Below are 15,154 nucleotides of genomic sequence, written 5' to 3' on the forward strand. Positions count from 1 at the left end.
AAGGATGATGAGGCCTACGACCAAGCATGGGATGCACTAAATGCCCGTTATGCCCACCCTTTTGTCATCCTGTATGCATTTAAAGAGAAACTGAACAACTGGCCAAAGATTGGCTCAAGAGAGTCAGTTAAACTGAGACAATTCAGTGATTTTTTTTTTTTTTTTTTTTTTGGACAGCCTGCAACAATGCCATCCCACACATCAGAGGGATTCAGGTGTTAAATTATTGTGAAGAGAATCTGAAAATGCTGCAAAAACTCCCTGACTGGGTGACCTCTTGCTGGACTCGTCATGTCACAAAGCAGTTGAAGCAAACAGAGGAACATCCTCATTTCAATGAGTTTGCTGGTTTAGTTGCTAAAGAAGCAGAAATTGCATGCAATCCTGTAGCTTCCTTTCAAGCCTTGAAGACTACTGAAGAAAAGCCAGATACAAAGCACCCATAGGCTAATGCGTTCATCACAAGTGTGAAAGCATCTGATAAGACAGTGATGAAAACAAACAAAGCTGTGAAGAACAGCTCAAACGAGTCAAGCAGACTAAAGAAAGTAAACTCTTCATCTTCAAAACTTAACACAAGCCTGTGCTGTGGAGAGAGCTATTCCATCCACAAATGCTGGACATTCGCTAATAAGCTTGTCGAAGAAAAGAGAAGGTTTATATTTGACAATGACCTGTGCTTTGGCTGGCTTAGCAGAGGACACAATACAAGAGACTTCAAAAACAGAGCAATTTGTTCTGTAAGAAATATCATCCGACACCACTTCATGAGAACCGTCCATCTGCTGAAAACAATGCTCTGAAGCAGATGAGAGCATATCTTCTCTCTCTTGCTGTGTAGACGAAGGCGATGGTGGGAGGACATCCATGATATTGCCTGTTTGAATTTCTTCAACAACCACACCTGAAACAGAGACCTTAGTGTATGCCTTGCTGGATATACAGAGTAGCAACACCTTTGTAGACCAAGAAATAGGTAGAGGGATGGGAGGAAGTTTAGAGCTAGTCAAGTTAAGGCTCACCACTATGATGGGAAGAGATTACATTGTACAGAGTGAAAGAGTTAGGGGGTTTTCCTCACAAAGCTTTATCAACTTACCACCTGTCTACACCAGCGATGTCATTCCACTTGAACATTCCTAATCCTGAAACTACAAAAAGGTGGAAACATCTGAACAGATTAGCACAGGAAATAGCAGAGCTAATGGATTGTGAGGTTGGTCTCCTAATGGGCTATGACTGCCGCAGAGTGTTGGTGACTCAACAAGTCATCACAGGACCTGATGAATAGCCATATGCAGTCAAAACTGAGCTGGGCTGGAGCATTGTTGGCAGCTCCTCACTGGTGGTAACATCAACAGAAGTAACAGGTCTGTGTCATCATGTATTGTATCATCCGACAGACATCTTGCCGTCACCATGGGTTCTTTCAGCCAGAACACACAACAACCAGCGAAAGTACAGTTTTGTCAATGTGTTTATTCAACACAAACAATATCTTAGATCCCTTGTGCTCTCCTACCGGGCATTCGAGCACATACCACACGTCCTGTCCACAGCCAGCCTGCTGCTCAGTGTCCCCAGGAGTGAGATGTCTGGTGACCTGCTCTGTGCTTTTATGTGGAGAGAGAGACCGTCAGTGATTCATTGCAGGAGTGCTAATTAAGCCTCTTCCAGGCACCGTTCCCTGAACCACTCCCCCAATCAGTCCCTCCTGCAGCCGAGCCAAACCATGCCCAACTACCACATGTATCAGTCAAGAAACTTCCACTATTGATACCAGCCAGTGTCATCGTAGCCCTAGAAGCAGATTTCAAGGATAATACTCCTGGGGAAAAGAGCATATCACAGGATGATATACAGTTTCTGCAACTACTGAATAAATGAACGCAACAGAATACAGATGGACACCTTGAAATGCTACTCCTCTTTAAGACACGCCCACAACTACCAGAAAATAAGCGACTGGCTCTGGTGTGGTTGAAGCACCTCAAAGAGAAATTTGACAAAAAAAATCAAGTTCAAGGATGACTACGTTAAGGAGGGCGTCTTCAAGGATGGCAATGCAGAGATTAATACCAACCAAAAGGAGGAAATGTTTGGTACATTCCTCACCAAGGGGCTTATCACCCTAGAAAACCAGAGAAGATTATGGTTGTGTTCGACTGCTCTGCCAAATATGATGGTACATCTCTGAATGATCACTTACTGACTGGACCTGACCTCCCAAATGGGCTGACAGGAGTGCTGTGTAGAATTCACAAACACCCAATTGCTGTCATCTGTGATGTAGAGAACATGTTTCATAGGTTTCATGTGAGCCAAGAGGACAGAGATTACTTACGCTTCCTGTGGTGGGAAGATGGTGACACAAAGTCAGAGCCAAAAGAATATTGCATGAAAGTCCATGTCTTTGGAGCAGCATCCTCCCCTGGCTGTGCAAGTTATGGGATGAAGTATCTTGCAAGTGAAAATGAAACGGAGTGTCTTGCTGCAGCCAACTCCATCAGGGAATAATTTCTATGTTGATGATGGCCTCATCAGCGGACACAGACATCAAACTAGTAAAAGAAGCACAAAAGGTGTGTGCAAAAGGGAGATTACACCTCCACAAGGTAATCTCAAACAGTAGAGAAGTCTTGGAGTCGATTCCTGACAGCGAGCAAGCTAGCGGAATTCAGGATGTAGATCTCAGTCATGATGAACTCCCAGTTCAGACTGTGTTGGGAGTAACATGGCGTGTCAACACTGACACACTCTCCTTTAAAGTTTCCCTGGGGGAGAAACCAGCAACACGGCGGAGACTTCTCTCAACTGTGGCCTGTGTTTGATCCACTCGGTGTATTGGCTCCCTTCCTCTTACAGGGAAAGAGAGTATTGCAGAAAATGTGGCAAAAGGGTGGGACGAACCACTGCCCAAGAATGTTTTTTGACAGATTCTTAGGTAGTCTTAGGTTACATCAACAACAAAGCCCGAAGGTTTCATGTTATTATTCTGAATAGAGTTCAAAGAATCCTGCACAGTGGCACTATAGCGACACTGATCAAAATCCAGTGGATCATGCTTCCAGAGGCCTAAAATTTGAAGAGTTGATGAGTTCAAATTGGCTTACTGGACCAGAATTCCTTGGAAAAGAGACTTGATCAAATCTAACTCAACTCCAGAGCTTCTGGTAGGTGATCCTGAAGTCAAGATGACACAAGTACTACAGACAGAGGTAGTAAAAAAAATGACGTTTTTTTTGGAGAGATTTAAGAGGATCTCAAAATGGCATACAGCACTGAATGTTGTAGCTTGGCTCCAGCGACTCGTAAAGACAGTCAAAACAACAGAACCCATAAACGTTGAAGACAGGAGAAAGGCCAGCCTGGTGATTGTGAAACTGGCACAAGAGGATGCTTTTAAAGAGGACATACAAATACTGAGTCATGGCAAATTGGCACATAGTCATTCATTGTTCTAGCTTGACCCAATATTGGAAGATGGTGTCCTCAGGGTGGGAGGCCAATTAAAGAATGCTTCCCTACATCTTGACTTGAAACATCCAGTAATCTTAGCGAGAGATGGTGTAATCACACAGCTGATCCTAGATCACTGCCACAGGAAAAGTCAACATCAAGGCAGAGGACAAACACTCAATGAATTGAGAGCAAATGGGTATTGAGTTGTTGGTGGCAGCAAAGCCGTGGCAAACCACATCAAGCAATGTGTGATACAGAGCTTGCAGGCCAACAGAGACGCAAAATATGGCAGGTCTATCTGCGGACCGTGTTGATCCCACGCCACCATTCTCCTACTGTGGGATCGATTGCATCGGACCATTTTACACTAAGCAAGGTTGTAAAGAGTGCATGAGATATGATATCATATTCACTTGCCTGTCCTCAAGGGCAATCCACATCGAAATGTTGGACGATCTATCAACTGACACTTTTATAAACACATTGAGATGTTTATAGCAATCCGGGGAGCTGTAACACAAATGAGATTGGCTCAAGGGACAAATTATGTTGGAGCGTAAACTGAGCTGACAAAGGCCTTGAAGGAAATGGACAAAGACAGACTGACAGTTTACTTAGCCGAAAAACAATGTGACTTCACCTATGAACGTGCCCGATGCCAGTCACATGGGAGGTGTTTGGGAACGACAGATCAGGACAGTTCAGAGCGTCCTAAACTGTGTTCTGTCGCAAAACTCTGGATGATTAGATGATGCTTCTTTGAGAACATTCCTTTATGAGGCAATGTTAATTGTAAATAGCTGCACACTCACTCTTAACAACCTAAATGATCCCAAAGCTCTAGAGTCACTTACCCCAAATCATATACTTCCCATGAAAGCTTCTGTTCCGCTGCCTCCACCGGGGACGTTTGTGGCTGAAGATTTGTATGCCAAGAAAAGATGGCACAGAGTATAATATCTGACAGAGCAATTCTGGAGGAGGTGGCGGAAGGAATACCTGACAAACATCACTTTCAGACAATGCTGCCACTCTTCAAAATGAAATGTGAAGATTGGAGATATTGTCATTGTCAAAGAGGAAGGGATTCCGTGCAATGAGTGGAGACTTGGAAGAGTACTTGATGGTTGCGACTTGAGAAAAGTCACACTTACAGATAGGAAATAGAAAGCTAGGGAAAGAAGGATCACGACTCATTCTTGAACATCCTATTCATAAATTTGTTGCACTTGTGGAAAACAACTGAAATGTATTTCAACGGGACTAATGTTTATTTGCCTACCTGTGAGGAAAGGTTAAAGTATCAGTTTGACATGAAAGTATTTTGCAGTTATCAAACATTGGGTTCTGGAAATTATTGGATTTATTTGAATATTTACATATAAGGGTCATCACAAATCACAGTAACTGGGTGGGAGTGTAACTGTCAAAGAGACATGTTGAAGTAAGAATGGTGTTCAGTTATAAATTCATAAATATTATTTGTTCGTGCAGTCATTAGAAGGGCAATAAATAACATATTAGATAGATAGGCAAGATTGAATAAAATGCAATTAAAATCTGTTAAGTTTAAATAGTTGATCTCAGAAATACCGTAATTCTTTATGTAAGGTCGTAATGTCACATAAAGTAACAGGCCACAGCCACAGTTGATGTAAACACATGACCGTGTCATTTTTGCTGACACAGAGGCAGAGAAGAGTGGCCCATATGAAGCGTGGCCATTATTTGTTGCACCAGTGTAGCTACAGTATCGCTCCCTCAGAACTGGCTATGCTATGAAATATATTACACCCAGTATGACGGACTAAATGAACTCCATACTGTCCCATGTGCCTCCACTGCCTGAAAGAGGATTTTCATTCTCACCTAGTAAGATATTTTCATAATATATAAATTAAACCAACACCATTCCTTGTCAAAATTCGGCCATGTTTACAGAAATCCCTTCTTTCCATTTCTTTGAAAAACTGCAATTGAATTGGTTCTTCGTCATGTAACTTCTAGACAAAATTTATGCTCGTTTGAAGATGAATTAAAAAGCAATCGCCCAGCACTCATCACTCTCATTAGGCATCTTTGTTTTGTCTCGGAGGAGTTACTTTTAAAGGCTTTTGAAATGCATGAAGCGGATTAATTACCATGATGTTTTTGCTTTTCTTGGCCTCCTCGCTGTCCTCTGGCCTTCTGGGTGGCTGCTGCTGCCTCTTGAGGAGCATCCTTCAGCGGTTATTAGATACACCCCGTATTCATTGTCTTGACTTAGTTAATTACAGTAATTGTAGAAATATGTTTGTGCATATCTGTGTGGGATACATACTGCACTTGCTGTCCGCACTCATGTATTATGCATATCACCAAACCGAGCATGATCCTCAAGATGTTTACTCACTGTTGTCTGCAAACAGATTGACTGTGTGGAGTAAATAATGCAGGTTTCCTTGCTCTAATGTAATGAACCAGTTTCCTATGCTTGAATACAGTTGTATTTGCTTTAATTGGAAGGGTATATTTAATCTTAATCTATGTTTAATCTGCACTTTCTATCGGTACGTTGTAAAACAGGTCGGCGAATATTGACTCCATTTACTTTATATATTTTCCGTCTTGAGCTTCACCTACATTGTACACTGAAACTGTGACCCTCTGAGAGTTTGGTGACCTGTCCAGGGTGTTTCCCTGCCTCCCTCTCAAAACATGCTTGGCTATGCTCCTGCTCCTGTCACTTTGAATGAGTAATGATGAAGGGTCATAGATGTTAACTGCTGCTGAAATAAAAACATGAGTGATGATGTCTATAACAACAATGCAGTAGAAGAGAAGAATTAAAGCAGACAAAACACACAGAATAATCTCTGTTATGGTCAAATAATGTAGATGAAACTGCACATTGTGTTGAATGTTTTCCATTTTTGTGCAGTTAATGCTATAGTAATGAGACATCAGCTCTGCAGAAACTGATGACGTCTTGAAAATCTTGTGTGATTTTCTCATGTTTAACTTCTATGAGTTAAAAGTGAAATTGTTTAGTCAGCAGACCGAGTCTTTGGTTTATGGCTAATTTAGTTCCGTCTTTCCAAATGAGTGCTGTAATTGTCTTGGCTAGAGCTATTAAAATGAATGGTGTGAGCTGCGGCGTGATTGGGATTGTGGAGAAGTCACCCAGAAGTGAAATGGATGGACATGGAGGGCTGCTGAGGCCAAAGATCTGGGATGGCTTGTTCATAGGCTCCGAACAGAAGGATGGACTGATGAAGAGAGCCTCACAATAATGTGTTGTTGTCTGTAACACTCATGTGGTACACTGTGGGTGGTGATGGTGACTATGTGCGGTGTTTTATATACCACAAGGTGCCAATTAGCATTTAACATGATTCATACTTTCACTGTGCTCCACAATGATTTATTCAACAGACTGAATTTATTAACTGTATTAATCTAGCCTTTTTTAATTCAGTCTGTTGGTTATTAGTCCACTTTAAAGCGCAATTTGGATAGTTGTCAATCCGTTTCTGTTCAGCTTTTCGCTTTTGGTGTTTCTCTTTTGGGATTTTGGGCCAATTAATGTCACTATGTCCAGTTCATGTTTCATTTTGAGTCCAACACTGAGCCTGTTGGAGGTGCAGAGCTGTACTGTGTGTGTTTAAGACTTGGCTGGTGTGCAGTTCCTCTCAGAGCCTCTACAATTTACTGCAGATAAGCAAAAATGTTTGCATCTATCCAGCCCACATCAGATTCAGTTCTGCTGAAGAGTTCAATATAGGTGCTCATTTTTAAGTAAGAATGCAATCAAGCGGACCACAATATTTCCATAACTCCCGAGGTGGCTGACAGCGTATAACCATTTTTTAAATAATAGTCAATATCAGGTTAAACCAGCCATCCAATATATTGATGTAAATTGCCAAATGGAAAATGCTGAGTTCTTCATGGATCCACCTCCGACTCCCTGACAGCAGGACAGTAACGGAGAGAGCTGGACTTTCTGCCTTCACCGTCCTCTCCTCTCTCTCTCTTTCTGTCTGTCTCTCTCTCTACAGGCTGCACACGTGTCCCAGCGTCTTTAGTATTCTCAGCCAGTTTGTGGGTTGAGTGACAAATGGGCAGCTGATGGGTGCTGATAGGTGCTGTTTGGCTTGCTGTAGCAGTAAACTAATGACCTTGTCTCTAAACCACCTTTTATGGCTCCATCACACAACCTTTAATTCATACAGTTAGACCGCTGCTGTTTCTCTAACCGACATTAGCTGAGTGGGAGACAGGGGAGGAGAATGGGGGGCTCTTCAAGGCCAGCAGCTCAGTCACATTTATTTCTCTCACAGGGCTTTATTTTTCAGAGATTTCTTCAGAAAAATGAATATTGAGCACCAGCTATTTATTTTTATAATCACCTCTAGACTAATCCTGCTTCTCTTATTTATATTAGTGTTTGCTTTACAGCCAGTCTTTAGGAACTTCATTTTGTGATGTGGGATGCACACTGTTGCCACTTACACACTCCACTTTGCGAGAGCGTGCACATTGTTAACCTTCAGTGTGTGGGTTGTGATTGGTGTAGCTTGATAAAAGTAGTTGTCTGTTTGCTTTGCTTGCTCGGGACACCTGCAACCTAACAGACTGCAGTTTCATCCCTCAGTGGGAGATAGGAAGATGGTGGACGAGCTGAAAAACTCCAATCAGCTTTCTTCATTACATTTTTTGTAAAATACACACAAACACAATGTATTTATATATTTACAAGATTGTGACGGCCCTCCTTAGCCAGGCCTGCTGTGTTTTTCCCTGTCTGTGTTTCTTTGCAGGTACCTGGTGGGCGGGGTTAATCCAATGCAGCTGAAACACCTGGCCAGTCTCCCTGGAGTATAAAACGACATGTGCTGTGTTCCAAATGTCGCACTTCCCTTAGTACACTAACAAATAGTGCTCTTACATATTAGGACTCATACTTGTGTAGTGCAAGTAGTGTTGTTTCAAACCGCATACTTCCATTCTGCACTGACTGTGAATACAATATAAAAAATGTCCCCTCGGGGATTAATAAAGTATATACCTACCTACCTACCTACATCACCCGACAAAATATTTGCAGCTTTAATTATTTTACGCAGAAATGAAAGTGTTTTTGTTCCCTCTGTGTAACACACTAAATAAACACACTGATTCTGCTGTCCAGTAGCAGCAGCAGTAGTGAAAAAGAAACCCTTTTGTGCTGTGTTTAGGAACAGCTGCAGCCTCCTCAGACACCTTAATTTGAAAATTCTTTACGTAGTTAGTCCCGCCCCTTCCTCCACGTAGCCAAGATGGCCATCGTTGAGTATAGAAAATGTCCTGCGTTTTACACTTATTTTTTGGACCATTGAGTGCATCATCCTGATACTTGTAGTGCACTGTATGTTTCTGTACTTGACAGTGTAAATGCACTTATGCACTTAAAATAGTGAGTGTTGGTACACAAGTACACCATTTGGAACACAGCTGTCACACTCCTCACTCTATCTCTCTCTCTCTCTCTCTCGCTTAAATCCACTTCATCTGTCTTTATGCTCTCCACACAGCTTACACTTATAGCACCATGATAGTTTTTTGGGTCAGATTTGGTCATTTTGTGAGCATACAACACCCTCCACTCAGCAAACAAACACCCATCTAACAACTGACACGCTGGCTACACTATAAATTTGATTATTTCTTTAGTCCAACGATCAACGACTTTTTATCATTGCTTGCGAGCCAGTTAATGACAAGACATTCCCTTGAGACTTGGTCAAAGTTTATGTCTTTCATGATATACAATAATGCACACAATGTTCATTCTTGATTCCCTCTCTTCTTTCTGTTTGTGTTAGTTGCGTTCTCCGGTCTTGGTTTCACTTCCTTCTACCTGGCGGGAAAGCTGCAGTGTTTTACGGACCAGGGTCGAGGGCGTAGCTGGCGTCTCTGTGCCATGGTGCTGCCTCTGTACAGTGCCATGATGATCGCGCTGTCCCGGACCTGTGACTACAAACACCACTGGCAAGGTCCGCCCCACATCTCAGACACAGAAACGGGAATTTTCCCGCATTAATCAAAATTATTGTCAAATAAATGCTGAATTTCCATGTAGTGTTAAATCTTGCTTGTGTCAGCTGGAGGAGGATCATTGTTCAGTAGTCTGTTTCAATCAAACGTGGCTCAAGGCAATTTATGAGTATGATACTGATGATTTATGAGACCTACATTTGAAACAGCTGTACTGCTGTGATCACACAAAAATGTTCACTTAATCAGCATGGCTGACAGATCTCATAATAACGTACTGTAAATCAGGCTGGGCCGCTTGCTTGTTTGCCCATCAGGCTTTCTTTCAGTTATTACATAATGATGGTCTTCGATTTCCTGGAAACTGTGTCAGATAACAATGAGTTAACATTTTATTCAGCAGCATGAAGAACATTATGATAACAAGCTTTAGTTTTTTTTTTTTATATATATCTTTAGTTTTTTTGGGATGAAGATTTTGGGGAGACAGAGGGACAGGAACGAATAAGTGGGTAGGCTGTAGGAAAGAATATGTGATAATTTGACGAAAGCACTGTCACATGGTGTTAATTAGTTTTAGAGAACCATATGTTCCTGTGCAGTCAACAGCTACACAACAGACCATGCTCTTTTTTTACAACCAGGATTTATTTACAGACTTGTTACAGGCGAGCCGATCCCTCAGAGTCCTCTTTCCATTTCTTTTTCTCCTCCTGTCTCTCCTCAGCAGACTGTAAGTAAGCAGTAATAGTGCAGCCCATTAAACTTGAGGGGCCTCAATCTGCTCCCAGTGTAAACACAAGCTGGGAGCCCCCATTAGCCTGGCTGTTACACCAGCCTGATGGATACTTATATTCTCACCCTCTCTTCTGCACTTTGTAGGTGAGCTCTGTCCTCCGAGAGGAAAAAAATGCAGAGCTTCCAATCACCGTCTCAATGAGACCACTGAGTTAATGTATGGCATCAAGTCACGCTCTATTAAATCCAGATGACAGGAGTTAATGCAAAATTCACAGAACAAGCCCGAGCATTGTTGCAGGTCTTCAGTGGTGGAAATCGATGTTAGATTATTTTTCTTTATGCTCAGAAAGAGAAACTGAAGGCAGATCTATGGAAAAAATATTATGGAAGCCTTTACTTTCAGCTGCTTCAGCCACCAGCTGTGTCATTTTGATCTATACCCGGCAATGTAGGCTTAATATTCACCATGACAGTGTGATATTATATGATGTATTACAGTTTAAAAGGGGGCCAGGTATAATACGAAACTGCTCCGCATATGACAAAGTGACAGAGACAGCCTGTCCAGAGGCAAGTGAGCCCAAAGCTCAGTGGAACAAATTCAGCACTTTGCCTTTCACGTTACGTTCATCAACCTCTAAACTAGCCAGCCACGATAAATTGATGACACACATGACTGTAGCATATACTGTCTAATTAATCGTGCCTATACAAAGAGCAGGTGTTATCCATCTTCCTCCACACGGGCTAAAATTAGCCGTACATGCATACCTTGCAATATATGTGTTTTTGTGACTTTGTAGACGCCTTCATCGGAGGAGTGATCGGGTTGCTGTTTGCGTACATCTGCTACCGCCAGCACTACCCACCCTTTCTGCACACGGACTGCCACCTGCCTTACGCCAGCCTGGCCGCGGCCGCCCAATCGCCCTCGCACCCACAGGACGACCCGCAGGCCACTGACAATGCCACCACCCTTCCCCTGGAGGGCTTGACTGAAGGGCCGGTATGACTAGTGGCCACCACCGAGACGACCCCAAACACCCTCTCCAAGCCGCCGAGCCCGCCGCCCATTCCCCAGTGACGGACGGGCTCTCGTATACATTCCAGTGGACAGGAAAACACTTCGCCCATCTCCTTACCACTCCACCCTCGTCCCAGTCTCGGTGGCACCTACATACTTGAGTGTTCATTTTTTTTATTTTTTTTTTTTTTATCTGTTTCTCGCTCAGCAGCCATTTAAGTCTATATTTAGATGAGATGTATGAGAGGAACCAATGAATATGGGACAACACAGGTGAGGTAGAAGAGAGAAAAACATGCTGAAAACCTGAGGAAACATCTTACTAATGGCTGCTAAGGAGGAGGAAAATATATATATTTTTTGCTTAGTAAAAGACGTGGTTGGCAGGTTGCTTCATGCTGGAGTACACTGTATTTGTTGTTCGGCTGTTGAAGGATCGGGACAGAAAGTTAGGAAAAAAGAAATCCCATCAAATGTCACAGCAATTCAACTGTGAAATCAAAACAGTTAAACTATTCGAATATTATATATGTCACACACAAATTGTGGGATGTGATTGCAACTAGAGCCAGAAATTAAATGAATGTTTCAATTAAACTTTTAAATGTACGCTGCATTTTCAGAGGGAACTTATGTGTTGGTGTAAACCTTGAGGTTTTGCAGCACCAGTCTAGATTCATAACTCCTCTGTTTTTAATCATTTTTGGTTGTCCATAGCAGCAGAATGATAAATGTAGAACCTATAGAGTCCTGGAGAAGCACTGATTCATGTCAAAAAACAATATTCAATATCCCTTCACCTGAATCTCCTCCGTTACCTCATTTGTTTTTATTATTCCATTTTTGTCTTTGGCTTGAAATTCTGCTTCCTCTCATTCCTCTTCCTAACCCCCCTCCCCCCCTTTCCCCCGTCACCATCCAATTGTTTTTCCCAGGCCCTGCATTTAACACATGTTCACAGAGGACCCCTCAGTGAGTGCAATCAATAACAGGCAGGTGGGCGGGGTATGGCGGAAGTGTGTCTGGACAGGCGGGAACTCTCCGATCCTGCATTAATCCTCATTAAGCGAGGTCGTCCGCCGCTGCTTATGAGGACATTAGGACTACGAGGTGCTCAGCGAACAGCCCATGCATCGCAAATGGCTCTCAGCCCACTTATAACCCCCAAAATAGACAATCTACCATTCAAGCGGGAGAAAGCTCAGAACCCGGGACTATGATTTTGATTCATTATTCATCCATTAAAGTTGCATTATTTATTAATATCGGGACAGCGCGTTGAAACGAAGAAGACACCAAAGATTTGTAGCTCTTTTTTTTTCTGCCTGTTCTGCTTTATTAATGGAGATGAGACATAGCCAGATAACCTGGCTCCCTATGATCAACAAAGCAATTTGTAGCTTTTTACAAGTTTTGTCAGAAATTATGTTAATAATTTTGTTGCCTTGGTTACTGTGTCCTTTTAGCCATTGCTGTGACATTAATGGGAAGGCAATAGCTCAGTTTACCTGTAACCCAAACAAGCTACAAAGGAAGGCAGAGGTTATATGTTTGTGTGTGAGGGGGGGATGAAATGAGCAGCAGGCCAAAGCTACAAGGTTATTTCATAATTGTATTATCTTGTCAGGATGTTGGTGAAGCCTGTTTTTACATTTGTCTGTGTCCACTGTCAAAAGCCCTCATGTTTCAGCAGAAAGCATTGGTTGAAACAGCTGCACCATCAGCTGCTGTTGAACTTTATTCTGGGCACACTTTGCCTCGTGGCACAGAAAGCTTCTCTCTGTTAAAAATTATTTTCCACATCATTTATTCAAATCAGCCACAGTGAAGCCTCCATCCATAACGCAACCCATTGGCAGCTTCTTAAAAGTGCGTGTGTGAGGGGGGTTTCACTAGGCCTATCCCACACTGATGCAATACAAAATGAAACAGGTGCTCGACTCTGCACATCAGACTCTGTGACGGGACTTGACGAGACTCTGAGAGTTTACTGTAACAGCGGAGACTTCTCGCCGACTACGTGCAGAGTCTTTCTGGGAGATTTTGGCATCTTGACGCAGATTTTTGGGGATCAAATGATTGTGACACAGTTATGGTCTATAACACCTTCATTTGCCTGCCTTGGCAGTCTCTTTGTACTCTTTTAATTTTCACCTGTTAGATGGTGCAGTGTATATTGGGGGAAAAAAAGAAAGAAAACCATTCACAAGTCATATATGTTAGTATTTTCTTCATCAAAGGATCGAACTTCTCCACTTTCCTTGAAATCCTTCCACAATTAGTTTTGATTAGGTGCTATAGATACCATTGTGGCAGTGAGTGTCCCTTGTTTCAAATGGTGGATGTGACAGTTTAGAATTTTCTACAGAGAAAGAAAGAAAAATTTCACATTAGATGCTCAAGGGCAACTAGTGCTTGTTATTTTTTTTTCAGTCATTTCACAAGAATTGAAGGGAGAAAATCAACAAAAAAATATCAAAGAGGAATTAGTTTATTATCAGTTATCATGGATAGATGTCTGAAGAAAAAATTAAAAGTGTGTAAGACTTACGAATCTTTGTTCATGGCATGCCAGTTTCCATTTGTGAGAAAAGATAGTTTTCTATGAAAAAAGCATGTCAGGCCTTGAGAACTCTTTGAGCTGTGTTTTGCTGTTTGTATACTTTTCTGTACAATAAAGGACAGTTGCTGTGTGAAATATGACCATGAAGAAAACAAAGGATGCTAATGTTACGTGTTTTAATGCGACCGCTGGAGCCTGTGTTTGTTCTGGCGCCGGCAGCCACTTCACTCGTATTGAACACATCCCTGCAAACACTTCAGGTTCTGAGGATATTTGTACTCAAAAACATTTCCACCATGTAAACAGCCAATAGCTATTACTACATTGTTCCTTATAATATGCAAATGAACCATCGTAGATTATGCAGTAGCAGACATTTGAATGAGCCCGAGTTTAGTTTTCTTCAACGGACTTGCCGTAAGATTGCACAGTGCTACTAAGGAAGCTGAATGTGTGTGTGTGAATGTAACTCTGTTCTCAGTGTGTTGTGCTTTTCTGCATCAGTTGTGTTGCATTATTGTTTACGGAGTTTCCAATAAACGTGAGTATGCTTAAGACTGCCTGTTGCTTTTCGTGTCAATAAGATTAGGCTGTATGCAACGCGCAGCTCATGTGTGTCTTTTTTTTTTTTTAGACATATTAATGATGATAGTGCTGCTGTGTGGGTCAGTCAGTTCAACATTTTGCTCCAGACTGATATATTGTTATTGTTTTTACAAACTTTCATAGTTCCCAGATGATGAATCTTAATGACTTGAGTTGAAGAATTCCCTCAAAGTCCTGTTCCAAAGTTTGCTGTAGTTGGTGTTCATTAGCATTCTTGTCTATATTGATCTTAACAGACACAGACTGTAGCTCTGGGAAGATTTACTAAAGCCCTAAGCCGACCCAGAACATCGTCAGAGTTGAACATTTATACAGACAACACGTTCAGGAGGAGTCAGTATGTAAATGCTCTTCAAAAGATGGGGTGTGGTTTACTGATGTTAATGACAAATGAGATTAAGAGGTCTGGCAGACAGCTGATAAAAAGAAAATACCAAAACCACATGTCAATTCGAACTGCATAATTCAGAATGTGTATTTCACGTCAAAGGGTCGTGAGTTCTTCATCACTTGAGCCACTGACATTTTTTATTAATTTGAAATGTATTGACAACTGGATGGATTGCATTGAAATTTGCGATGGCGATTCAGATATTTGTCTATCGAGGATGATTTCAAATTACTTTATTAAAGCCCTGAGTTTTAATCTACCATCTTCTGATCAAAGACTTCGGTTTATTAACAAATACACACAGACATAATGTCCTCATTCAGCATCTTCAGTGAGACTTTAACATTTC

At 41.9% G+C, this 15,154-nt stretch overlaps 1 protein-coding gene across 3 annotated transcripts in view; it reads left to right on the forward strand.

Moving 5' to 3' along the window:
* Window positions 1-14,363, forward strand: part of plpp4 (phospholipid phosphatase 4) — a 57,619-nt gene extending 43,256 nt beyond the window's left edge. For all 3 annotated transcript variants that reach the window (XM_069690049.1, XM_069690050.1, XM_069690051.1), the window contains 2 exons: window positions 9,309-9,479; window positions 11,025-14,363. In XM_069690049.1, the coding sequence (XP_069546150.1) occupies window positions 9,309-9,479; window positions 11,025-11,233 (380 nt within the window). In that variant the 3' untranslated portion in view covers window positions 11,234-14,363. The remainder of the gene's footprint in view (window positions 1-9,308; window positions 9,480-11,024) is intronic.
* The last annotated feature ends 791 nt before the right edge of the window (window positions 14,364-15,154 follow it).

Source organism: Brachyistius frenatus, unplaced genomic scaffold, assembly GCF_029030835.1.
Source record: "Brachyistius frenatus isolate BFR_SWC_R1_liver_20210118 unplaced genomic scaffold, ASM2903083v1 Contig_8, whole genome shotgun sequence".
Classification (NCBI taxonomy): Eukaryota; Metazoa; Chordata; class Actinopteri; family Embiotocidae; genus Brachyistius; species Brachyistius frenatus.